The following is a 25604-nucleotide window of genomic DNA, read 5'->3' as shown; positions in this document are numbered from 1 at the left end:
GTTTCTTTTTTTAACTTGAGGTCTCTTCATTCAGCGTTATGAAATGCCTATTGACTTTTTCTTGTACGAAGTTGCCTTTCTTCCTTCTCCCTCTTTTCTTCTCTTTCTCCATTAAATCTTGCCTTTCTTTGGGTCCCTCTCCCTGTCGGGGAACCCTCCTCCCAGCACGCTGGTCAGCTCCTCTCCCAACTTGCTGGTTTAGCCCCGCCCACGCGGAGCTCAAGTCACGAGGCCGCGGGCGGGGCGCAGCCAAGGGGGCGGGGGCTCCACAGCGCGCATGGGCGGAGCGGGGAGCGGGCCGCCCCAGCTATATCTGCGCCTGCGCGGTGCCGCTGCGGGGCCAGTCGGGACGGAGGAGACAAGATGGCGCTGCGGGCGATGCGGGGGATCGTGAACGGAGCCGCGCCTGAGCTACCAGTACCCACCAGCGGGCCCCTGGCGGGGTCTCGAGAGCAGGCGCTGGCAGTTAGCCGGAACTACCTCTCCCAGCCTCGTCTCAGTAAGTATCAGAGAGCAAGACGAATCCTGTCTTTGCTCTTAGCCCCTTGCTCCCACTCACCTGCTTAACCAGAGGGGTGGGTGGGGTGGGGAGGGTTGTTTTTCGGCCTCGCGCCCCTCTACCCCGACCTCCGCGTCTCTCTCTAGAAGGAGATTTTCAGTGTCTCTTAATTTCCGTGCCAGCGGTGAACTCAGGGGAAGAGCACCATCGGAACTTTTTCCTGGGTTGGTGGGCTCCGGTCTGTTGCCCTACCCTGTGCAGCTTCCCGAGGCTGGAGCCTGCTCAGGCGCTTGCTTCCTGTCCTGGAGGCAAGGCCGCTCCTTGCAGCTCTTATCCTGATCTTCTGCTGGCCTCATTTGGATCTGCAAGGGTCGAGGGAACACCCCTCCCCATCCCTCTGCCTCGGGTGTGGACTTCAGGGCAGGTTTTGAGCTCCTGCCGAGGGAGACGGTGTAGTGTCATCGCTGACGTGGTCAGGCTTTTCTCGGATGGAGGTCAGGCCCGCAGCCAGAGGGAGATGTTGTTCGGTGGAGAGGCAGCCCCGCAGGACACCTAGATACCAGCGAAAGCCAGACCTGAAAAGTACCCCGCAGGTCATCCCAGTGTAAGCCTCTCATTTTACAGTGAGAAGCCTAAGGTTCTGAGAGAGACAGGGCATGCCAGGCTTTAGATGCCTAATTACTGACAAAGCAGGAAAATTCAGATGTCTTTATTCCTGCTGGACCTTTTTCATACCATTAACTTGAGTGCAAGGTTGTCTTAGGGAAGACAAGCAGTTTTGCCTGTATATGTCGAATATATGCAAAACATATGCAGAGGCATGTTTAAAATGTTGTTATTCTGAAAAAATCCTGATAACCAGGCTTAAATGGACTGCTCAGCAATTCCAAATAAATGGTTCTTGATTACTAAACAGTGAGATTGTGTATCATCGGACCTTCTTTAGGCATTGGGGATGAGCCCTAAAAGTAGACCCTTTACAGTTTAGGAAAGCACCTGATGTTTCCCAACACTGCTTAATGGCTAGAGTGCCTATTTGTGGGTGGCTCTTCGGTTAAAAAGAATTTCAGATGAAGGGTTTCAGTCTGGCGGCTCTCCTCCTGACTAATCCCATCCTGATCAGTCACTGGGTCATGTGACAGCACTGCAGTGTGAAGGAGGAGGAAAGACTTGATCATAGGTTTGCTGAGATGTGCTCTTTTTTCCTTGTTTGAGATACAGTTGATCTATAACATTGTGTTTCAGGTGTACAGCAAAATGATTCAGTTATATGTATGTGTATATGTGTGTGTTTCCCTTTTTAGATTCTTTCCCATTATAATGTTAAATTAAATTATAATTATAAAGGTTATTACAAGATATTGAGTATAGTTCCCTGTGCTGTGCAGTATGTCCTATTGGCTACTGGTGTATCAATTGTAATTACAAACTTCTAATTTTTCCCGCCCCCCCCCCATATGCTGTTTATAATGGGAATTATTTGCATTAGAGAATGCCTTTTGGGAGTTTGTGTGAGCTGAAGTAAATATTTCAAGAAATTGACAGAAGTTGCATTCGTAAGAATACATTTGTGCCTAACAATTACAGATACTCTCACTAATTGCATTTGTATGCATTGATGTTCTTTGGGTAGAACAGATAAGACATTAGTGGTACTTCTAGGGAAAGATTAGAAGAAGCAATAATCATTTTTCCATATAATTATTCACTCAATCTCAATTCAGAGTTATCAACTGAAACGAAGTTGAAAGAGTACTCCATGAGTAAGGTTGTGACCTCTTAAGGGAGGTATGATTTCTGGACATTCTGTGTGTGCTTAGCGTGGCTGAAGAACTTCAGGAGATGAGATGCCCCCGATAAGATACAAGATTGCAACAGAGTGCTTAAAACTGAAACTTTGTGGTTCAGGAATTCTTTTTGTATCCTCAGTGCCTAGTCCTGTGCCTTCTGTTGTGTAATTGTTGTGTAGCTTGCATTTAAGCTCCTTATTCTGATCGTTTAGTGTTTGAATCCTTAATGTGGATGGAACCCGAGTAGGGAGTTGGGGTACTTGGTTGGAGTTTTCCTTCTGTGTCTGGATTATTCTAAAAAGCACAAATGATACCATACTTATGCTAACAGCAAACAGCATTTGAATGTCATTTTTTTCTTATATTGCTACATTCTTGGTTCTGGTTAACACTTTAATCACTTCTGAATAAATATTGATTAACCTTGTCACTTTTCTAATTAAAGATGTTACCATCCTTAGTGAAAAGTTATAGTTAATGTGTGTTGTTTGAATAAAGGAATGGAATATTGGCAGTTCCACTGTACAATAGGATGCTGATTTTGAAAAATTGGGGGATTATGGGGCTGTTAACAAGGTCTGGAAAAAGATCTGCAGACTTGAAATAATCTTGAGCACATTGGTTGAATTTCTAGTCACAAGGAAAGAAAGCTTGATTTTCTTTTACACTTTGAGCAAGATTCAGTAATACACTTAGAGCTTTTGGATGTTAAACATTTTGAATTAATCTCCTGTGTAGAGCTTTTGGATGTTAAACATTTTGAATTAATCTCCTGTTTCTTGAGATCCTAGGTCCTCCTCTCTTGCAGTTCTTATGTCATAAAGTAAACCTAACCTCAGTGAAAAGTCCAATAAAGGAATCATTGGCCTGCCCTTTTTCTAGACCCTCTCTCTCCTTGCCCCCTGCAAGGTGTGGGTCCCTACTTTTCTTGCACAATAGATGATGATTGTTCTGGTTTTGTTTTGCTAATAAGGTAGAGGCTGAAGGACTAGATCCATATTGTGCAATGGTTGTTGAATTTTCTCTTTGAAAGTTTCACAATCATTAAGTAGTGTTAGATCTGTTGAACAGTCTTGTATCCTGTAGGAGGAAGAGGATGTCATCTGACCAAGTACGTGCTTCTTAAAACCTTTGTAGATTTGGGGTTTAAAGTGTTGTTGTCTAAATATTTATCACCTCCCTAAATATTCAGGATCAAAGATGTAACCATATCTGCTTTGTTGTCAAAAGTTCTAATCATTTCATGCAGACCAAAGTTCTTGTTTGTTTGGAATTTTCAAGAGAAGAGTGGTCATTATTATTGTCAAACACAGGCATATTTATGTAATTTGTGAATGGATTTTGATATTTTGAAGAATAGCTTAATGTCTTTGGCAGCTTTACTCTAAACAGTTGTCTTTGGTTTGGGCTGTTAATAGTAATGGTGAGGTGTGCGTGCGTGCTTAGTCGCTTCAGTTTTGTCTGACTCTTTGCGACCCTATGGAGTGTAGCCCAACCAGGCTTCTCTGTCCATTGGGATTCTCCAGGCAAGAATACTGGAGTGAGTTGCCGTGCTCTCCTCCAGGGAATCTTCCTGACCCAGGAATCGAACCTACATCTCTTACATTTTCTGCATTGGCAGGTGCGTTCTTTACCACTCGTGCCACCTGAGAAACCCAGTAATGATGAGGAAAGCTGGGCAAATGCTGTTGAGAGATAAAAGGTGGTGTTTGATGTTGTTTTCTCTGCTTGTCTTCCACCCTCCCCCAACCCCACCATTTTATTATTATGGAAAGGTGCTATAGTTTGTATATAAACTGTCTTCTCCCTGTTTGTAGTCCAATGCTATAAACTGTCTTATCTCAATATTTTTAAATTACACTGGAGACTAAGGGTTAACAAACTTAGAATTAGGAGAAGGGGGACACAAACAAACAAAAGTAATTTTAGCCCTCTCTCTTTGATTTAGTAACAGGTTTCTCAGAGATGTAGTTCAAGTGTGGAATATGTATGTCAGCCTTGCCTGCCTCCCAGTGTGTGTGTGAGCTGAAACAAGGTAACCTATCTGAAGATGCTCTGCTAAGGGTGAAGCAGTTTGTCTTGGTAATGTGTTTTGTTTAGTTTGGATTGTGCCATGTGTTAGTTTCTTTTGTATCCAACTTTAATTTAAATCAAGCATGTTGCTTAAACTCTGCTTTTTATCTGAAGTGGTCTCCTGGTGCTTACCAGTGAGAGCAAATTGCTGAAGCATCTCCATCAGTTTCTCCCTTTTCTGTTTCAACATTTCTAATGCTTGCACTCCATTGGAGAAAGATTATTTTTCAGTAATGATAGAGTGTCCCAGATCACAGAAAAGGACCAGTTCAGTTTTAGAATTTGAGCTGTAGCACAGAGTTAAAGAAAAAGTGACTGGAGGTGGACTGTGTAAGTTCAGATCCTTAGGGAAGTTACTTAATTTTGGGGGGTGGGGGGGGACTTGGAATAATATTCATTAACTCATAGACCTGTTATGGAGATTAAAAAAGAATTCCTGGCAAGTACTCATTAAATATTATCGGCGGTTTTGGTATTAATCAATTTGAATGGTTCTTGGCTTTTTTGAAGGCTACGTACATTGTTTTAAATTCGGAGACTGTGATGAAGTAGAATCTTGTCTTCTATAGTAGCAATCAACTTGATTCACTATTTCCAGGAAAAGCAATCATTAGTGTATTTTTTTTTTCATGGTCATACTTTTGTCTTGTGACTGGCAAAACTTCATAGTTTTGAATGAGCTTGAATTTAAACATGAGATTCTAAAGGATCATTGTTGACGAGGTTAAAAATTCAAAGAAATTGCAAATCTTTTCCAGAAAGTAAAGAGAATTTAAGAACCTGAAGCGTTTAAGTTGCCTATAAATTTCAAAACTGAATTCCTTTCACTGGCCCACTCTCTCCTCCTGTTCCCAACTGTTACGGTTTTTGAAAAAGTCAGTGTTTTAAAAGCCAGGTGCTAAGAAAATCTGTTTCTAATGTAGTTCACTTTGCATATCCACATAGCAGTTTTAGAAAATCATTGAAAATTAATATTTGGAATTTTAAAATGAGAACAATGAGGAAAAAAATCTAAAAAGAGTAAATGTGTGTTTGTGTGTATAACTGATTCACTTTGCAGTACATCTGAAACTAACACAACATTGTAAATCAACTATATGCCAATAAATTTTTTTTCAAAATTATATACGAAAGTATTCTTAAAAAATGAGAAAAATTAGGGAATTCCCTGATGGTCCAGTGGTTAGGACTCTGCACTTTTAACTCCCTGGCCTGGGTTAAGTCCCCGATCAGGGAACTACTGTCCCTCAAACCAGATGACACTGCCAAAAATAAAATAAGAACAAGGAAGAAATTGTTTCAGGGGTAGGAATTATTTTTAAGAGTATTAGGTTGTTTTAAAACAGTAGGGAGGATGAATCAGTAGTATGTTAACTGTCTTTCAGGTTGGCGGCAGTCAGTTATAATGTGTAATATTCTCTACCTGGCAAAGCATAAATGTGATGTACAGGCAAAGCATAAATTAAAAAAGAACTTATGAAAACATAATGCAATGATCCTAGGATATGCGCTTTTGCATTTTTATTCTTGTATTAAGTTATTTGCTGGCTATTGTTGGCCTCTAGTTCAGTGAGTTGGGAGGATTATCATAAAAGTAGTAGAAAATATAACAATTGAGATCTTTCTAATAATCTTGAATTGCTTGCTTGCTTAGGTGTGCAATCATATCCTACCTACTCTTTGTGACCCCATGAATTGTATGTAGCCCACCAGCCTCCTCTGTCCATGGGATTTCCCAGGCAAGAATACTGGAGTGGAATGCTGTTTCTTCCTCCAGGGGATCTTTCTGACCCAAGGATCAAACCCACACCTCCTATGTGTCTTACATTGCAGGTGTATTCTTGACCACTTGAGCCATTAGGGAAAACCTTGGAGGCATGATTAACTTGTTTACATGGACATCCATTCAGGTTGTGACTTCCTTTTTATCTAAAGTTGAAGAAAAAGGAAAAATAGAGTACTTTTAGGGACCTCTGTTCGGAGAAGGCACTGGCACCCAGTCCAGGACTCTTGCCTGGAAAATCCCATGGATGGAGGAGTCTGGTAGGCTGCAGTCCATGGGGTTGCTAAGAGTCGGACATGACTGAGCGACTTCACTTTCACTTTTCACTTTCATGCATTGGAGAAGGAAATGGCAACCCACTCCAATGTTCTTGCCTGGAGAATCCCAGGGACCGGGGAGCCTGGTGGGCTGCCGTCTGTGGGGTCACACAGAGTAGGACACAACTGAAGTGACTTAGCAGCAGCAGCAGCAGCAGGGACCTCTGTTGATCATTACAGTTATAAATGTATTCAAGCAAATATTTGGTGTCAGGAGTTAAATGTCCTCAGAATGAAAAACAGGTGTCTTGATAGTGCTTGCTCGCTCTCTCTCCGGAGCACTTGCTTCCTGGCTAAAGAAATTGTGGTTTTAAATTCTGAAGCTCCTTGAGTGATCAGACTGCTTGTTTAAATGGTTTCCTTATTCTTGGGCATCTACATTCATGCAGAAATTTCTGTCTAAGACCCCATAAGAAATCATGCAAGTGAAAATTTCCCAACTGATTGACAGCTTTTTATAAATTATTTATTTCATTTGTTTATTCAGCTTTTCTGATTGTAAAATTTAGTTAATTCTGACATTGTTGGATTTGCTCTCCTGAGTTCTGATTTACACGATTACTGTTAATTACACTTGGCAGGTATGGAGCTGTGTTGTGGTTCACCGATGGCTACACCTTTTCTAAAATGAGGGATTTGGGTAGCTTGATTCTATGCATAATTTGCAGTAGAAAGTATAAGCTTCTACAATGACAGTAACATTTGACTTTTTTTTTTTTATAGGATACTTGTATGTTCTCTGGCCTTTTATCCCCCTGCATAAGCTCTTTTTTTGCAGTTTTTATGGTACCGTTTAATGATGGCTTTTTATCTTAACAGACTACTTTTTCTCGGATTTCTTCCATGAGTTTTGTCACTTTTGCTTAAAAAGGGTTCCCTTCCCCTTCTCTGTCTACTTTGCTAAGTGCCACCTTTTCTACGAAGCCATTTCTCTTCTAAATAAGAACAGCTGCACTGTCTTCCCCATGCTCCACAGATCCTCTGAACACCTCTGTTAGAACCCTTAACTCCCCTCCTCCTCATAAAATTGTGGACTCTTAGGAACTCTGTCTCTTGGCCTTTGTTTTCCTAGCCTAGGTCCTTGAAGCAGTGTGATTTATAGTAAGAATTCAACATGGTTTGGGTTGAATGAAGGGGAATTATGAAAAGTCGTACAGATAGGGGCATAGTTCATGAATTCAGTGAAAAGTTTCCTACTGTTTGAGTGCTCCATATGATAATGGATGTGGCAAAGTAGAGGGCTTTTGGTGATGCCAGAGAAGCGATGGGGGCTGTTGTCGCGTTTGACTGGCACTGACTGTTTCTGTTTCTTTGCAGCATACAAGACAGTGTCAGGAGTTAATGGCCCTCTAGTGATCTTAGATCACGTTAAGGTAATACCGCTGTCCTTATCATCGAACCATTTATGCAGTTAAACGTGTAGTGCTGAAAACTCCAATGTTTTGTAATTAAAAATTACAAATTTTAAGCCTGCCTTGGTCTGAATGTCATTGCTACATAGGAGATAAGAATTTTAGAGCAGAAGTCAGAAGATAGGATTCTAGTATTGGATCTATTGTGGATTCTGTTTGTGGTCTTGAGTCCCTTATCTGCAAAATTTTTAATTTTAAAAAATTAATTTTTAATAAAATTAAAATTATTTTAATTAAAATTAAATTTTAATGAATTAAAAATTTTTAATTTAAAAATTTAATTCTTCCTCCTAGGTTTATTAGGGAAATAATTGTAATGTTTGTAAGTATGTTTTATGACTTGTAGAATATTAGATATACAGTATCTTATGGCTCTTGTCATAGACTACCATGTATTATAACTCCTTGTTACATATTTGTTTTATCTTCTCTACTAAATTTTAAGGTCTTTAAGTGAATAAACAATAAACTTTATCTTTGAGGACCTGACACTAGTGTTCAATTAATGAATAAACGACCGGTTATCTCAACAGCGGCTAAAACCATAAAGTGAAGAATAGCTTTTACCTATTCAGTTTGTTGAAAGACTCTTTTGTTACCTTTTTTTTTAGCTACACCTATATAATAAGAATTATCTTAGAAAAAGAGGCACGTAATATAGTTTATAATTGAGTACCTTGGGTGAAGCCTCCTGAGTTCTGTGATTAAAATACCTTCAGAGGAGATAATTTGTGTAATATGCTCAGTAATTCTGCTTTGGTTGTTGTTGAGAGTGGATTGGGGGAAAGGTACACATTTATTAGTTTGTTGAGAGAAGTAATGATGAAAGTACGTTTGGCATGTGGCCCTTCTAGATGCAGAAAGTAATCAAAAGACATTTCCTAAAAGAGTGCAAAGTGCATTATCTGTTCAGCTTTATTTAAGTTAATATTTTTATGCGTGACAGGGTACCTATACAAATCAGATTGAGCACATAGCTTGCTCCTGGCCGTGGCTTCATGCTAGTGTGCAGTTTGATTCAGAGCTTCAGTATGTAGCACTGAAGTTGTACAACATACATGCAGATGTCCATTAATGTTTTGTGAAAGGATGGAGCATACACTTTGCTTTTTTGAGAAAGTATTGAAAACATGATTTGTTTCTTTATCCTTTATTCTTTTTTACATACTTCTTATTAGATAAAATTGGGGGCTTATATTTTAAAAATATGAAGCATATTAGTAATATACTTTCAAACAGTTTAAAAATATTCAAGTTTCAACTATATTAAATGTTGAACTCAGCACCAAAAATATACAATACAAATATGTAAATGTCTAATTGCTAAGGGCTGTGAAGGATAAGTACAAGATACTGTGAGAGTCAGTAACGGGAAGGACTTCGAAAACATCTTGGAGGAAGTAATTTTAAGAAAGCTGAGAAAGTTTTATTGAATGTTTGGGGTATAACGCCAACTGAGAAAAAACTGGTAAATAAAGCTTATATAGTTGTAAGAATATATATGCCATAATGCATATATATAGGATCAAGGAATAGATAATTTTATACAAATTGTATCAGAATAGATGATGATGGAGACTTCTATGTTTAACTCACTTTCTGAAGGTAGCACATCTTTCAAACCAGACAAAAGATAGTATCAGAAAAGAAACAGTGTAGCTATTCTCACTCACAGGTACAGATTCCAAAATGTGAGCATAAATGTATGCTCACATTGGATATTAGCAAGAGCATATTTTAAAAAGTCAACAGAATTATGACAAAGTAGAATTTATCCTAGTAATACAAAGATGATTTGATATTAGAAAATGTCAGTATAATTCAGGTCATTCATAGATTAAGCTAGAGAAAGCTTATGCTCTTTTCAGTAAATACCAAAAATATATCTGATAAAATTACTTGCTGCTTAAAAAAAAAAAAAAGAAGAAGAAGAAAAAGAAGGTGGTTTTAGAAATAAGGGATAGAACAAACTTTCAAAACCTCTCAAATGCTATCCACTATAACCTACCACAAACAGCATCCTTAAGGGGAGACTCTGGGAACATTCCCATTTAAGTCAGGAACAAGATGAGGGGGCCCGTTGTCCCCACCACTCTCCATCTTTGTTTATCCTTTTGCTTGAACCCTGATCAGTGTTGTGGGAAAAAGAAATTAGGGGCTATAGGGATTAAAAAGGAAAAGGCACAACTATCATCATTTCTTGGTACTGTGATTAAACAGAAAACACAAGTCATTCAGTGGATGGACTATTAGAAACAGTGGTGTTAAACAGTGTTGCTGGATACAGAAGGTCAGTCTGTAGAAACCAGTAGTGTTTTGTATGCCAGGAGTAACTACTGGAATAACTAGTAACTTTCTACAGAAAACTTTGTTGAGAAACATAAAAGTCAACTTCAAATAAGAGGAGACTCCACACCCATGAATGAAAAGACTTAGAATTCTCCCCAGGTGACAAAATCAGTTAGAAGCAGATCATAAAGATTTGGTGCAAGAGTGGGCAGGCATTTCAGTGGAACAAAACTAAGATTCCTAAAACCAGCTCTTCTCACACCTGAGAATTTGACTTGATAAATGATAAAGGCTACATTACAAGTCAGTGGGGGCTATTTTGTGTTACTCAGTAAATAAGAATTGGGGCGTTTGGCTTCCTGTATAGAAAAAAGAAAAATGAGAAAAATACAATTACTTACCAGAAATAAATCCAAATGGATTAAAGACCTAAACATGAAAAACCTATCAGAAGACAATATAGAAGACCATTTTTCTTTGTGATTTTAGATTGGAAGGTTTACCTACAAAAAAGAGGCAAATCGTAAAGGAAAATAAGTCATTTTATTGTAAAAACTTCTTTCAATTAAGATTACCATAAATAAAATTTAAAAAACAGACTGGGAGCAGATTCTTGGAAAAGGATTAATATTCAGAATCTATGAGACTTATCTAAAAGTAAATTAGAATAAGCAGATTCAGTTGAAAAGTGAGGAAAATATGTTAATAAGCCAGTTACAGGAAGTGAAGTCAGAATTGTCAATGAACATGAAAAGATGCTTAGTAGAATCAGAAAAATGCAAATTGAAAGATACTATTCTTTATTTTATCAAAATGGTAACAATTAAAGTTTGATAATATAAGATTGGCAAAGATGTAGGGAAAAGACACTTTTCTGTGCTACTAGGAAATTGTAAAGATTACTCCTTTGCAGAGTAATTTCACAGAAAAATGGACACAACCTGTAACCTGCCACTAGGTAACTAAATACCTTAGGGAAACTTAGGCCCACTTGCATGAGGCCCATATGTGAGACTGTCCATTGAAGTATGTTTGTACTAGAATAAATTTGGAACAACCTTGAACACCAGTGGTAGAAGAACAGCTGGGTGAAATGTCACATCACTTGATTTCATCTTAAATATTATCATGACAGACCCAAAATATTCAGGCAAGTGGGAAAAAGATGATATGTTTAGTATGTTCCCATTTAGGTAAAAGAAACATTAATGGTATATTTTTGGAAATATGCAATTTAAAATATTAAAATGGACTAGAGGAATGCACTTCTGGTTAGGAGAAGTGTATATTGAGGGGGGTATATTAGCATTGTTTATAGTGAGTAATTACTTTATTGTTTGGTTGCATTGTATTCCTGTTCTCTGACAGCACGAGGTGATTAGTGTTTAAACAGCCCAGAAGCAAGCATCATTGCTGAGTAGAGGGAATATAGTTATTTGTTAGTTTTATCATCTTTCTATAGTCTGAAAACTTAAAAATATACATGGAAGAAAAAAAATAATTAACTGCTGTGTTCCCACAGAATCAAGATTCTTCTTTCTGTACCTTTCGCTATGTTTGTCAGAATGTGTGCCAACAATGAGCGTTTTAAGGACTGAAACTACCTGAGGATATTTTAGCCTCTTGATATACACCTGCATGTATAGGGGACGTGTAGGGATTGCACACGCGTGTGTGCTGTGGCAGAGCCTGTAGAGCATTTGGCCTTCTAAAATGTCGGTTTATTGAGCCTTTGTTTTCTTCCTATTTAGTTTCCCAGATATGCTGAGATTGTGCACTTAACACTACCTGATGGGACGAAGAGGAGTGGGCAAGTTCTAGAAGTTAGTGGTTCCAAAGCTGTGGTTCAGGTAAGCATTACTTTAAAAATCTGGCCAGTTGAACATTTTTCTAATCACAAAAAGGCATAAAAAATACCATTTCTTATGATTTGTAGTGGTTTTTAGTTATTCTTATGTTTTCTCGTGATTATCGCATAAGTATACAGATCTTTCTTGACTTACTTGTGGGATGACAGCTTGATAAACCCATCAGTAAGTTGAAAATACCATTTAAGTTGAAAATGCATTTAGTACATCACAGCTTAGCTTAACTTCCATTGAAGATGCTCAGAACACTTAGATTAGCACGGAGTTGCACAAGACCGTCTAATGCAAAGGCTATTTTACAATAAAATGGTACATATCGAATGTATTTCTACCATATGACCCCTCTGTTTTTTTTAGAGATTGATTACTGACTGTGAGGGAAGAAAATGAATTTTCCTTGTTTCTTGCCAAATGTCTGCCACCTATGTGCATTCTAGCCCAAGAGCTCCACTGGTATAATGGCTTTTTTTTTTTAATTGGTAAAATGAAGCAGATAATCACATAGAAGGAAAGAGACAAAAAAAACAGAATTCACAGCTTGTGGGTTGAAACCAAAACAAGATCTGAGTCTTTGCCTTTAAATTGTCTCTGATAAGTCTAGTTTTTAATGTTACTGGCTATAGAAAGTAGCAGTTTTCTCGAATAACATATTGCCCTAAAAAGTAGTATGGATGGCATCACTGACTCAATGGACATGAGTTTGAGCAAGCTCTAGGAGATGGCGAAGGACAGGGAAGCATGGCGTGCTGCAGTCCACGGGATTGCAGAGTCAGACGCAGCTAAGCAACTAAACAACAACTAAAAAGTAATCTAGAGCAGAGGTCAGCAGAATTTTTGTAAGGGGCCAAATAGTAGATTTTCTTAGGCTTTGTGAGGTTTTATCTAGGGTTTCCTCTGTTGCAAGGTCTTTACACTTTCTTTCCCTTCTTTTTTTTTTTTTTAAGAAAAACCACCCTTTAAAATTGTAAAAAAAAAAAACACCCAAAAAACACATTCTTAGCTTGCTTGATAGGTTTGGCCTGCAGGCATGACCCTGGTTAAGAGGTGGAAGTTTGGTTCATCACCCACCATGAACACTTGTTAGTGATATTAAAAGTAGTATATACATTTATGTATTTTACTTTATAAGGGCCATTTAAGAGGCAAATAAATTTTAAGCACTTATGATCATATTTCTTTTACTCTTCTGTTTGCTTTTCTTTCTTGATAGGTATTTGAAGGGACTTCAGGTATAGATGCCAAGAAAACGTCCTGTGAGTTTACGGGAGATATTCTCCGAACGCCAGTGTCTGAGGATATGCTTGGTAAACAGATATTATTATTCATTCTGAGCAGAGATGTGTTTCCTTTTTAACATATTTCCATGTAGGTTTTTTTTTAATGAATGTTTAAAAACATGGTTTAAAAAGTGAATATTTGAGTCATTGTACTCTCTACTGTCTTGTCATTGTTTAACAGGTCGGGTATTCAATGGATCAGGAAAACCCATTGACAGAGGTCCTGTTGTCCTGGCTGAAGACTTCCTTGACATCATGGGTAGGGACATAAAATGGATTTTGTGTTTAGAGGAGATAGCATCTGTCTTATACCTTTGTCAGAGAAAGGATGATTTTTATGATACTTAAGTAGATAACCAACATGCTTCATATTTAATTAGTTATTTTGTTACTTAGTAATTTTATTTTTCCCAGAGTTTATCTTAATTTTTTATGTCAAATACTGCAAGATATTGTAAAATATTACTAGGATATATCTGAAATATAAGTAGTAGAGCCATAATGGCTTTGAAATTAGGGTTTCTCTCTTGCTACACTGTATAATTTATGAATCTACAAAAGATTAATGGAAAAAAGTTTCAGATTTCAAAAATAACTCATTTTTTAAGAGTAGAAAGAAATGCTTTATATGACTGTAGTCTTTATATATAGATGTATTAAAATATTCTCTTTTGGAAATGCATTAGGCCAGCCAATCAACCCTCAATGTCGAATCTATCCAGAGGAGATGATTCAGACTGGCATTTCGGCCATAGATGGCATGAACAGTATTGCTCGGGGACAGAAGATTCCTATCTTCTCTGCTGCTGGCTTACCGCACAATGAGGTGAGAACTAGAATCTGTTTGATCTGAAATTTAAGAAGACAGGATCTCCAAATGTTTTACTGTTAGTGAGAAGCCAAATAAAGGATTTTCAAGGTAAATACCCAATGTTACTGTTTATATAATCCAGTTCCATTGACTCTCTTATCCATGTATATCTGACTTCTTCCTTACTCTTAGGAATCTTTGCAAAAATCACAGAATAATTTTGTTAGGGAAAGACCTTTAAGACATCCCAATTTCATTTATGATTTAATTCCCAAAAGTTTAGGTTAAAGGCTATTTTGTTATAGAAAATATTATTTTAGATTTCAACTCAGTCCTTTTATACTCTCCATCAGATTGCAGCTCAAATCTGTCGCCAAGCTGGTTTGGTAAAAAAATCCAAAGATGTAGTGGACTACAGTGAGGAAAATTTTGCGATTGTATTTGCTGCTATGGGTGTAAGTATAATCTTTTCCTGTTTCAGAATGAAATGTAAAATTGCTTATGTTCTTAAAACAGTGTAGAGAAATACACATGTATCATTCAATTTATTGCTAGGTAGAGAAGTTTCAACTTGGTATTTTGGGCAAACCATGGATTAGTATTTAGCAGTTGACTGGAATATAAGAATAATTCTTTTTGTGCCCAAAGCTGACTGTTTACTCTCCTGGCTTTTGTGAATGTTTTGGGAGTAGCTGAAGCTTTAAAAGAAGGAGCAGTACATATCTATAGCTTGACCTTCATTAGAAATAAATGCTGGGGGGCCGGCGGGGGGAGGGGGAGAAATACTAAGAATCTTGCGTCTCTGAGTACTGATGAAGTCATTGCTATTTAGGTAAACATGGAAACAGCCCGGTTCTTCAAATCTGACTTTGAGGAAAATGGCTCAATGGACAACGTCTGCCTGTTTTTGAACTTGGCTAATGACCCAACGTAAGTAAATGAATATGCTGTTTCTCTCTGTTTACACAGGCTTCTGGTCAAAAATGTTATCTTAGACTAGGGAGATAAAACATTATAATGAAAGCTTCATGGGCCTAGGAGTAAGATAACCATATATGTAAATTCCAGCTCTGGTTTTTACATGTTACTTGGTTTTGGGCAAGTCATTTAAGCTCTGAAGTTCAATGTCTTCTTTCATAAAATGTGATAAATAATACTTGTCTCACAGAGTTGGGGATATTAAATGAGATAATAAGCTACTTAGCACATGGCCTATACTCAGTAAATGACCTTTTCCTTTTACCTGTAAAATCTGGCCCCTGTTGTTTCCTCCTTTCTCCTTCTTGCTCGCTTCCTTTCTTGCTAAATTTTGAGAACTATGTAGTTCTGAGAAATTATGGGGCATTTATAACATAATCAACTTAGCTGTGTAGCACTGAGTAAATACATAAAAGAACTCTGCCTTACTTAAGAATTTTAAAGTAGTAATTGCTTCACCTTCCTCAGTATGTGTGAAACTTTAAAAGGGAGATGGTACTGTTATTTCCGGAATCATTTTATCTTGCTTTTGGCCTTTTGTCTGCGTGACATAGTACCTAATGTTTCCTTTCAGTATTGAGCGAATCATCACTCCTCGATTGGCTCTAACCACAGCCGAGTTCCTGGCCTATCAGTGTGAGAAACATGTATTGGTTATCCTAACAGACATGAGTTCTTACGCTGAAGCACTTCGAGAGGTAATTTTTCTCTTAACTACAGTAGGTTATCTTGTTAGGGTTATCTTGTTGCTCTGCAAGTTTTCATTTTTTTTAATCATTTTAAAAAATTCATTATTCATATATTAGTGTAACACCTTAATCAAGAAAGAAAATATTATTTTTGTCAGCCTAGTTGAAATGATTGAAAATGAGATTTAAATTATTAGCCTATTTATCATACTGTCACTATCTCCATTGATTAAGACTGGGTTCTCAGGACTTTTCCTGGTGGTCCAATGGTTAAGAATCCACCTTCTAGTGCAGGGGTTGTGTGTTTGAAACAGGTGAGAGAACTAGGTTCCCATGTGCCACGGAGCAGCTACGCCCATGTGCTGCAACTAAGATGTAACACACCAATGAATGAATGATAAAGTGAATATTAGAAAAAGGTCGGATTCTTAAAGAGAGTAAATCATGCAAGCTGTTCAGTCAGCTCCTCTACCAGGAAGTTCTGTCTCTGTCCAGACAGTCCGTTTTTAGCCCTTTTCAAGAATTTCATTTTCAGTGATGTAAATTTTTATTTATTTACATAAATAAAGACTATACTTTGGTGGAACCCTCTTCAGAACTTTTTTCCCTTCAGAAAACTCAGTATTTAGAAACAATATAAGATTCTAGCATCCAGAAGTGTGGGGTGTGTTCTGATGCAAGTTAGGAAATTTTGAGTAAGTTGCTCTTTTAAGTATGTAAAAAAGAGAAAAAGACTTCTGAAGAGACTTGCTATATAAATATCTAGCTTCTTAAAATTCCTTAAGATCTGTCACCATATCTCACTTCACTTTGGTGCTTTTCCATTGAAGGACTTTTTTTCTCCCATCCATCCATCTATACTCACATAAAAGGCAGTAAAAATAAGTATCAGTGAAAATTTTTAAGAAAGACAACTTAAAAGCCCTTTTAAAAAAATTATTAGATTCAACAGACAGCTATTCTGTTAAATAGCCACTTAAGTTTTCTATATGTTTATCTTGCGTTCTACATGATCTCCTTTGATGTTCAGTTGCTAAGTTATGCATGACTGTGACCCCATGGACTGCAGCATGCCACATTGATAAAAACTGGTCTGCAGGCCACAGTTTGAGTAGCTCTGATGGAGCATGCTCTTGGAGGTGCCAAAGTAGCACTTAGAAGTTGGGCTTCATGCTTTAGGGTTGTAGATTAATATGTGTACATAATATTCTAGTGTGCATGTCTCTGAGAGAAAGACCTTGTATTACTGTTCTTGTGCAGTGATCTAGGGAAATTATCTGGTCCTTGATTCCAGTTGTAAATTGGGGTTAATATTAACTTCCTCATTAGAGTTCTTGTGAGGATTAAATGATGTATGTAAAGTATATCTGGAGAAGGAAATGGCAACTCACTCCATTCTTGCCTGGGAGATCCCATGGACAGAGGAGCCTGGCAGGCTACAGTCCATGGGTTTGCAGAATCAGACGCAACTAAGCACACACGCATAAAATGCATCAAGTGATTTATGTATATATATTTATTTTTTCCCTTTTGATATTTTCAGAGTTTATATAAATCTGCAGGATACATAACATGAAATAAATCTTGTGAACTGAGAATGTTCTCTTGGTTTTAAAATGGACTTCCTTTGATTTATAAAATTGCAAGCTAGATTTTCTTCTGGCAGGCTATTCAAAGATTCTTGTTATGGCAATAATGATTTTAACAAAAAGCTTCTAGTCTCCAGTTGTCAATATTTCTGTTGTAGAATAGTCTGAAATTTTGTTGCTAGATTTTTCTTAATGAGACAATACTTAAAATGAACAAGATGATATTTCTGACTTTGTAATTTGGCCTGTTCAAACAAATGTGTTCTAACCAAGCGTTAGTTCTCATATTCTGGTATGTGATACTATTCTCCTTGACTCACTGTCAGGTTTCAGCAGCCAGGGAAGAGGTTCCTGGTCGACGAGGTTTCCCAGGTTACATGTATACAGATTTAGCCACAATATATGAACGCGCTGGTCGAGTGGAAGGTCGAAATGGCTCTATTACTCAAATTCCTATTCTCACCATGCCTAACGATGGTAAGTTTTGCGTCTTTGGATTATAGCAGGCCTGATCATTGTAAGGGCTTTAATTTCAAGAGAGAAGATCATCTATTGTTTTGAGAGTATTAGAAGTTGAGTTTACCTAATGATTTGTTTCTGATAAAATTTTTTCATTTCAAAACTACCTATAATTATTATTCTTTAGTAGAAAAAAATTTATTGTAATTTTAATTTTTATTAAGTAGCTAGTATTTAGTGTCTGCTTTTTGCAGTCCACTGGTCCAGATGTAAGGAAATTTTTTAAAACGTATGAGCTCTTCTTATTGTAAGCTACTCATTCTACTTGGATATTTTCTTTATGTATGTGGACCAGTAATTTAAGGTAGCTTAAGTGCCAGATAAAGAGCACAAGTAGTAAATGCCACAAGACTGGAGGTGGAACGATTGGCAAAGGCTTGTTAAAGATGACCTGGTTCTACCATGTGTGTGAGTGCACAGTGCGGTGCCTGCCTGGCTGTCTGCCCAGGAGCTCCTGGGTGAGACTTTCAGCATTCCCCTTTCGTTAGTGTCTTTTTGTCTTTATCTCAGTTTTTTTTAATACTTTTACAGAATATTTTCAGAAACAGTAATAACTATAACTGAGCACTATTTCAAGTGTGTTGTAAATACTGACTCATTTGATCTTCATGGTGACTTTGAGGTGTCTGCTCTGCTGTGAGGCACGGGGAGGTAAAGTGTCCCAAATAGGAAGAGGTGGCTTTAGAACCCAGGCAGTCTGAGTACTACCTCAGACGTGACAGTGATTTGTTCCAAGGAAGTAGCTACAAGATTACTCTCCGTAGTTGAACAGACCAGGGACACCTTGCTCTGTAGGGCCTGTTTGGTGCTGCCTGTAGTGTTGCTTTACTTGTTTAGCCTCTTTGTATTTCCCATGTTGAAATGTTGGGTACCCATCTGGGATAATTGATGGAAGAATGCTGTCTCAGTATACATCAAATGGTCAAATCCCTGCAAGCGAACTTTTTGTTTAAATGGAACGTTGTTTACACTTGGGGGAGAGGCAGCGCATCTAGGAGAAATAGTGCTTTTTTATGAATGTAGCTAATTTAACTTGTGTCAACACATATCTGACTGTGCTGCAGCCGAGTAAGTTAAACTGGCCATTGTAACCTCTAACCATTTTGGCTGTTTAAATTCTAAACTTTATTAAAATCAGATAAAGTTTTTAAATAAAGTGTTTCAGTCACAGTAGCCACATTTGACCAGTGGCTGCCATATTGCACAGCACAAATAAAGAATTTTTCCATCATCACAGAAAATTATTTTATATAGCACTGTTTTAAGTAGTACAGATCGACTTCCTGTGGTTTTGTTTATATGAGATGGACAGTAACTAACATCAGATGTCTTCCTCTGGTAGATATTACTCACCCAATCCCTGACTTGACTGGATATATTACAGAGGGGCAGATCTATGTGGACAGACAGCTACACAACAGACAGGTATTGAGCACTTGTGCAGTGCTATAAGCTTACACATCTATTCTTCAATTATTCTGTAGTGTCTCTGACTTTGCTCTTAGGAATTATTTATTTAGATAATACCAACTTGAATTGTTTTTAATATGACTATGAAACTGTCATTTCTATAATACTAAAATCCTAGTTTGGAAAAGACTGCCAGAATTAAGAATTAAATTTCTACTTTCCTTATTATGCCTTAAAGTAGAGTCCATTGTCTTAACTCTTTTGGGGTCTTTATTCCAAAATGGTATGGTGCACCAATTTTGTTACTAATATAAAAATAGATTTTTCAGATTATTTTCCTTTTTATTGTTATTTTTAATTGAGGTATAATTGACATAACATTTCATTAGTCACAGGTGTACAGTGTAATGGTTTGATATTTGTATTTGTCGCAAAATGATCACCACAATAAGCCCAGTTAACATCTGTCACCTTACATGGTTAAAGTTTTTTTTTCTTATGATAATTTTGGCGATCCAGTCTTCTAGCTACCTTTAAATGTGCAACACAGCGTTACTAGCTTACACAGCCACCGTGCCGACCGTTCCTTCCTGTGACTTAACTGACTTCACCACTTACCCTTTCATCCCCCTCACCCATTTTTCCCACCCCCACCCCTTGCCTCAGGCAGCCACCAGTCTGTTCTCTGTGAGCTCAACAATTTGTTTTTTAAGATCTCATGGATGTGAGATTATACATATTCTCCTTTTTTATACATTATGCATATTTCTCTTTTATCTTTTTCTCTCTGACTTATTTCACTTAGCATAGTGCCCTCAAGGTCCATCCATGTTGTCACAAGCAGCAAGATATCATTCTTTTCTATGCTGAGTAATCAAAAATGGAATCTTTTAATTATTCTTTAATAGGTGCCAGCATCTAATAATCAGCTTTTCGATGAAATTGTTAAATCTTTTTATGTGTAATTTTATGAGAGTTCAGAACCATTTTGGATTTGATATTGCAGACAGATTTTGAAAATTCAGTTTTTTTTAATCTTGTACTGTTTTGTAGATTTTACTTTTTGGATTTGATTTATCAAAAGAAGTCTTAAGCTTTAAAAAATTTCTTCCTTATCAGGAAAAGATATTAAGACTCATCTAGGAAGCAAATGCAGCAGCTTTATCCAATTTAAATAATAATAATGAGCTTCACAATCCTTTACTAACAGTAAAGCTTGAATTTTGTACTTAAATATTTTTTCTCCCTTCACATTTTACCCAAGATTTACCCACCCATTAATGTGCTGCCCTCCTTGTCGCGGTTGATGAAGTCTGCTATTGGAGAAGGCATGACGAGAAAGGATCACGCCGATGTGTCTAACCAGCTGGTACGTGTGCTCTCCAGAATGAATGCTTTCTTCGTTCATTCCTTCTGCTTTCTTAACACCTCTTGTCTTTTTCCCACATCACTTTTCTTCTCCCCCATCAAAGCAGGAGTGTAATATAGAATAGTGGAATATCAGTGGATTCATTAGATCCTAGTAATTTTCTCATAAGGGTAAATAAATGCTCGTGACAAAGATAAAAAATCACATGCTTTGGAGAAGGAAATTTTGGCAAACCACTCCAGTGTTGTTGCCTGGGAAATCCTATGGACAGAGGAACCTAGCAGGCTACAGCCCAAAGGGTCACAGAGAGTCGGACATGACCGAGTGACTAAGCTCATAGCTACTTAGGTCTTAGAAGCTGGCCCTTTGGTGTGGCTCACTGCTCCCATCTGGCGTTGGGCCCAGGGTCTCTCCCTGAGTTGCCAGTTGTCAGCAAAGAGGGGATCTTTCCCCTCTCCACTCAGTTCGTCCACCTGACAGCTGTGTAACACAGGACTCATGTGTCTTGAGTGAGATAGTGCCTCCCACCTGCTCCTCAGATCCTTGATCCCTCCCACCCCATCCCCTCTCCAGTCTCAGATGCAAATAAAGTTTAAAGACAAGAAAAAAAAGAACCACATGCTTGAGACCTGCCTCCCATAGTGTATGAATTAGTTTTTAAATTGAAAAATCAAGGCCTAAAGCCTTTAAGTTTTTATTAGTAATCTTAATAGTAATTATACAGTATTTCTGAAAGCATATTCTACCTTATTTTTGTTTAACATAGTAGGCAATCACCAGAACACTAAGGGGTACATATATATATATTCTGTGAAATCTTGATTTCTATAGCTCTGAGATTGTATAGCAAGCATAATTAAAGGAAAATGCATTTGACCTTAAAATCGGTATGATAAACCTACTAATATCACAAGTATTTTTTGAATAGAATTTAGAGATGGATTTCTCCCATAATGTAAGTTATATGAAAATGCTCTACAAAATGTAAGCTCATTGATATGTTGAGAGAGCATTTTTTTGTACATTGTTAGTAATGCTGGTGTATTGTGTCCCTGAAGACTCCTTTCTGAGTAGACTACTGTATAATAAAGTCTGACTTGCGTATGAACTTTGGGAGTCACGTTTGGAAGTGGCATGAAATCCTGGGAAGGCAGCTGCAGCAGTGCGCTTCTGTAGCCCAGATCACTGTTGCGTCCGTGGAACCTGTCTCTGCTTCTGTCTGCAGTATGCGTGCTATGCTATTGGTAAGGATGTGCAAGCCATGAAAGCTGTCGTTGGAGAGGAGGCCCTTACCTCAGACGACCTTCTTTACCTGGAATTTCTGCAGAAGTTTGAGAGGAACTTTATTGCTCAGGGTAAGATGGCCGTTTTCCCATGAACATAAACAGCATCCTAGGTAGTTCTGAGGACTTCTTTCCTAGTCTGAGAGAAATTACATTCGTCTCCATGCAGTTTTCCTTCTGATCGGAGAAGAGGTTCTCTCAGCCTCTGCCTTCAACTTCTTGATCCGGTTATTGGCTCCTGTCTTACTCTTTCCCTTCTTAAAACCAGCCTTCTGCTCTGCTGCCTCCCTTGTTGCTGCTGCTTCTTAACCTCTTTGCAGTGCTCTCCTCTGGTTTTGGGGCTTTCAGACTTTTCCAATCCATCTGTCTTCATCTTCCTGATTGCCTGTCTTCTTGCTTCTTAATTGTTAGTGTTTCCAAAGGCTTAATTACCTCTTCCTTCTGTGCTTTTCCCCTACGCTGACTGACTTCCTATTATGAGCCTTTAGCCTCTTTCTGAAGCTCTAATGCCACGTCTCTAACTGGGATAACTTTGTTTATGCCACTATCTTCGCAGACTTCGCATAGTGAGAAGCAGAGGATTTTCCCAACTGACCACCTGCCTAGCAATTAATTCCCTGTCTACCTCTCACATGACCATTGTGCCATTAGCGCAGGCTCAGGAATTAGGGATTCTTAACCTTTTTCATTTATTTTCCATCATTAAATATTGGCTAATTTGCATTGTTCTCCTTTAAAACATCCTGTTCTGTTTTTTTGTTGTTGTTCCTAATATAACTTAGGCCAGTATTTCTCAAAATTGAACACAGCTTTGAATCTACTGGGGATCTTGTTGACATGCAGATCTGATTCAGTAGATCTGGGTGGGGCCAGAGAGTCTGCTTTGACATGTTTCTGGGTAATGTTGAAGCTACACTGATCTCTGTCCACTCTGAGTCGGAAGACCTAGTCTAGTCCTTCTCGCATCGTCCGTGTCTGGTGTCTTCACCAGTTTCCCCAGCTCTCTATACCACTGCTGAGTAAATTTACTGTTAACTATATTGATTGTCCTTCTGTTAGAAAGTCTGTAGTGGTTTTAATCACATAGCATATGTAATGTAGGGCTTTTGAGCGGTTTTGTTTGGTCTCTCCCCTGCCACTCCTACTAACGCTGATGAACGCTATTTTTTACCTCACTGGTACTTAAAAAAGATGTGTTTATTTTGGAATAATGCTTCAGCTATGCACATAGGATTTGTGCAGTTTTCAGTTTACTTGATACAGTTTTTATTAACATTGAAAATCCCCCATATATGATTGCTGGGTTTTCTTAAAAAAAATATATATATATATATATATATGTAGAACCTTACTATAAAGGATAACAATTATTCTGGTAGAAAAAAGGATCAAGAACTCTTAACTCCTTAGCCAAAATATGAGATTCATTTGCAGGATAAGGATGACTCTGCTATTAAAAATAATAATGGCAATAACGACTTTGAAACCCACTGCCCTATTCAGGAGCTTAATTGGCGTTCAAAGCTTTTTATGTGTCTGTACTAGACTCTTTCAGGTTGGCCTCTTTTTTCTGGGGAACAGTTTTCTCATTACTCCCTGGATAATACCCGACTCTAGTTTCCGTTATTCCGTGGAATGTATTTAGAGCCCACCCAGTTATCAGAAAAAGGCATGTCTCTCCCTGTGGCTTTCTCCCTTTTCACTTATTCTTATGTCTAAACCCTCATTTCTACATTCAGTCACATCCAGTCAAGGGGGACCTAGCTATTTGTGTCTCTTTTTTATACATCACGCTCCCAGTGCTAGGCCAATAACAGAGTAAATTTTGAATAACTCTGGTAAGTTGACAGTAGTTGGCCTTTTACTCATCTGATCTCAATTTTTTGTAAGGTCCTTATGAAAACCGCACTGTGTATGAGACTTTGGACATTGGCTGGCAACTGCTCCGAATCTTCCCCAAAGAAATGCTGAAGAGGATCCCTCAGAGCACCCTGAGCGAATTCTACCCTCGAGACTCTGCGAAGCATTAGCTGCCGCTTCATCGCTGGCTCGATGCTCTTGTGAAGTACTGGCTCTGTTTTCTTTATTCCTTTTGCACTCCCCATCCCCACCTTTGTGTTGGAGTTTACTGTGTTACCCTGTCATTAAAAACGAAGACTAGGGAGCTTACTGTGCCAGTGTTGCAATGTTTTAAACTGCTAACAGACTTTAAAATGTCCCCTGTTTAGAAAGACCTGGATCCTTCCAACGCTTTCTTTAAAGCAGCTGAGAGTTGGAGGTGGAGTTTTTCGTCGACGTGTGTATTTGTACATAGTGGTGTACCTGACTGCCTAGTGTCCTCATTATTGGGGTCTCTTAGCCCTTGCCTCTCCACCCTGGCAATAGTATCACTATCTGAAGTTACAGTGCTTTGGTCTCCGAGCTAGGGACAAGAGAGGGGTCTGAAAGACACTTCTCAGAGCCAAGAGGCTTTCCTGAGCGCTGGTTTTAGATTTTGGTATGCCTCGGGGTCTGTGCCGCTGCTCTCAGCAGATGGTTCTTACTGCCCGCCTGCTCTTCCCTAATAGATAGATTAGAAAAGGAGTTTCGTTTTCCTCTTCGGTATGGATTATCTTCAGCCCCCGTGTCTTACTGCTCTTCCTCCCTATGAGTAACACAGAATCATGCCACTTTTGCCCTGCTGGCATCGCTCTGAGCAGCAGGATGCCCTGTCCTCATGATCCTTACTGGGTTTCCATGCAGAAGAATCATCATTACAATAATTAATAGAACTGTTGCTTGGAAAGAGTTGGGGTACAATTTTTTTAAAGTAAAAAAAAAAATCCTTTCTACATTTGGACATGCCAACAGTGGTTTTAATTTTGTAGAATGTTGACCAGATACTAAAAAGGCAAGTGGGGAAGAGAAAGCACTTCTGTTTATGGATTTTTTAATTTAATGTATGGATATTTTAAACTCTGTTAGATAGTAGCCTTTGGGAAATCCCCTATTCGGTCCTGCTTTTTGACCTCTTTGCCTTTTCAGGGTAATCTTGTGGCACAAGTGACAGCATTAAAAGCTTTAGCCTTTTAATTCCTCCTCCTTCCTGCTGCGAGCCCTGAGCTGTCTTCTATGCACTTCTGACATGTCTACTGTTGGGTCTCTTTGTGTTCTTTGTTCCTTGGGTGCAATAGCAGCTTCTCCGTGCATTCCATCTTTCTTTCAAGTTGTGTAAAGTTCTTCACTTTTTTCTCTGAAGGTGTAGGGGGTGGGGGTGGGGGAGGTCAGCATGATTATATTTTAATGTAGAAAATGTGACCTGGATATAAAATGAAAATAAATATTAAATTAAATGAAAGTTACCTGCAGTGACTCTGTATCTTCTCATCAAAAAGGTAGTAGCAACGAGCAAGTATATAATAATAATGCACCTCTTTGATTCACAGTTTTGAGCATCGTAACCAATGTAGTGAACCAGGTCCTGTTACAGGGGAACCATGTTTTGTATACCCGTCTGAGTTGTAGGTTGCCCTTTCAAGCTCTTTTCTGTAATACCTCTTCCGCTGTATTATAGTTTGATTCAGGGTCGGGAGCCTAAGGTTATTGTAGCATTGTTTGTTGCAAACATTCTCCAGGTTTTGAGAGCTTGTCTGCCACGAATGAAAGAGG

The 25604-nt window shown here is 38.3% G+C and overlaps 2 protein-coding genes across 4 annotated transcripts in view; one reads left to right on the top strand and one right to left on the bottom strand.

Annotated features, from left to right (window-relative positions):
* The window catches only part of SLC18A1 (solute carrier family 18 member A1), a 70000-nt gene extending 69087 nt beyond the window's left edge, over window positions 1-913 (bottom strand). Inside the window, exon 1 of one of the 3 annotated variants that reach the window (XM_069574058.1) lies at window positions 560-913. The gene's annotated coding sequence lies outside the window, so the exon portion shown is untranslated. The remainder of the gene's footprint in view (window positions 1-559) is intronic. The other 2 variants (XM_069574053.1, XM_069574055.1) reach the window with 2 other exon arrangements.
* ATP6V1B2 (ATPase H+ transporting V1 subunit B2) lies at window positions 241-25297 on the top strand. The gene is made up of 14 exons (XM_069574060.1): window positions 241-499; window positions 7780-7835; window positions 11915-12013; window positions 13242-13335; window positions 13490-13567; window positions 13995-14134; window positions 14473-14574; window positions 14952-15049; window positions 15672-15795; window positions 17702-17852; window positions 19237-19319; window positions 20569-20673; window positions 21899-22028; window positions 23847-25297. Exons 1-14 carry the CDS (start codon window positions 364-366, stop codon window positions 23984-23986), a joined length of 1536 nt encoding a protein of 511 aa, XP_069430161.1. The 5' UTR covers window positions 241-363; the 3' UTR covers window positions 23987-25297.
* The last annotated feature ends 307 nt before the right edge of the window (window positions 25298-25604 follow it).

The sequence above is a fragment of the Ovis canadensis genome, chromosome 2 (assembly GCF_042477335.2).
Source record: "Ovis canadensis isolate MfBH-ARS-UI-01 breed Bighorn chromosome 2, ARS-UI_OviCan_v2, whole genome shotgun sequence".
Taxonomy (NCBI): Eukaryota; Metazoa; Chordata; class Mammalia; order Artiodactyla; family Bovidae; genus Ovis; species Ovis canadensis.
This window is presented reverse-complemented; position numbering and strand designations above follow the sequence as displayed.

Excerpts from the sequence above, each read along its gene's own strand:
- ATP6V1B2 (XM_069574060.1), top strand. The coding sequence starts at position 364 with ATGGCGCTGCGGGCGATGCGGGGGATCGTGAACGGAGCCGCGCCTGAG. Across the intron at positions 500-7,779 it reads CCTCTCCCAGCCTCGTCTCA|CATACAAGACAGTGTCAGGA; the intron begins GTAAGTATCAGA and ends GTTTCTTTGCAG. Across the intron at positions 13,568-13,994 it reads AGACTTCCTTGACATCATGG|GCCAGCCAATCAACCCTCAA; the intron begins GTAGGGACATAA and ends GAAATGCATTAG.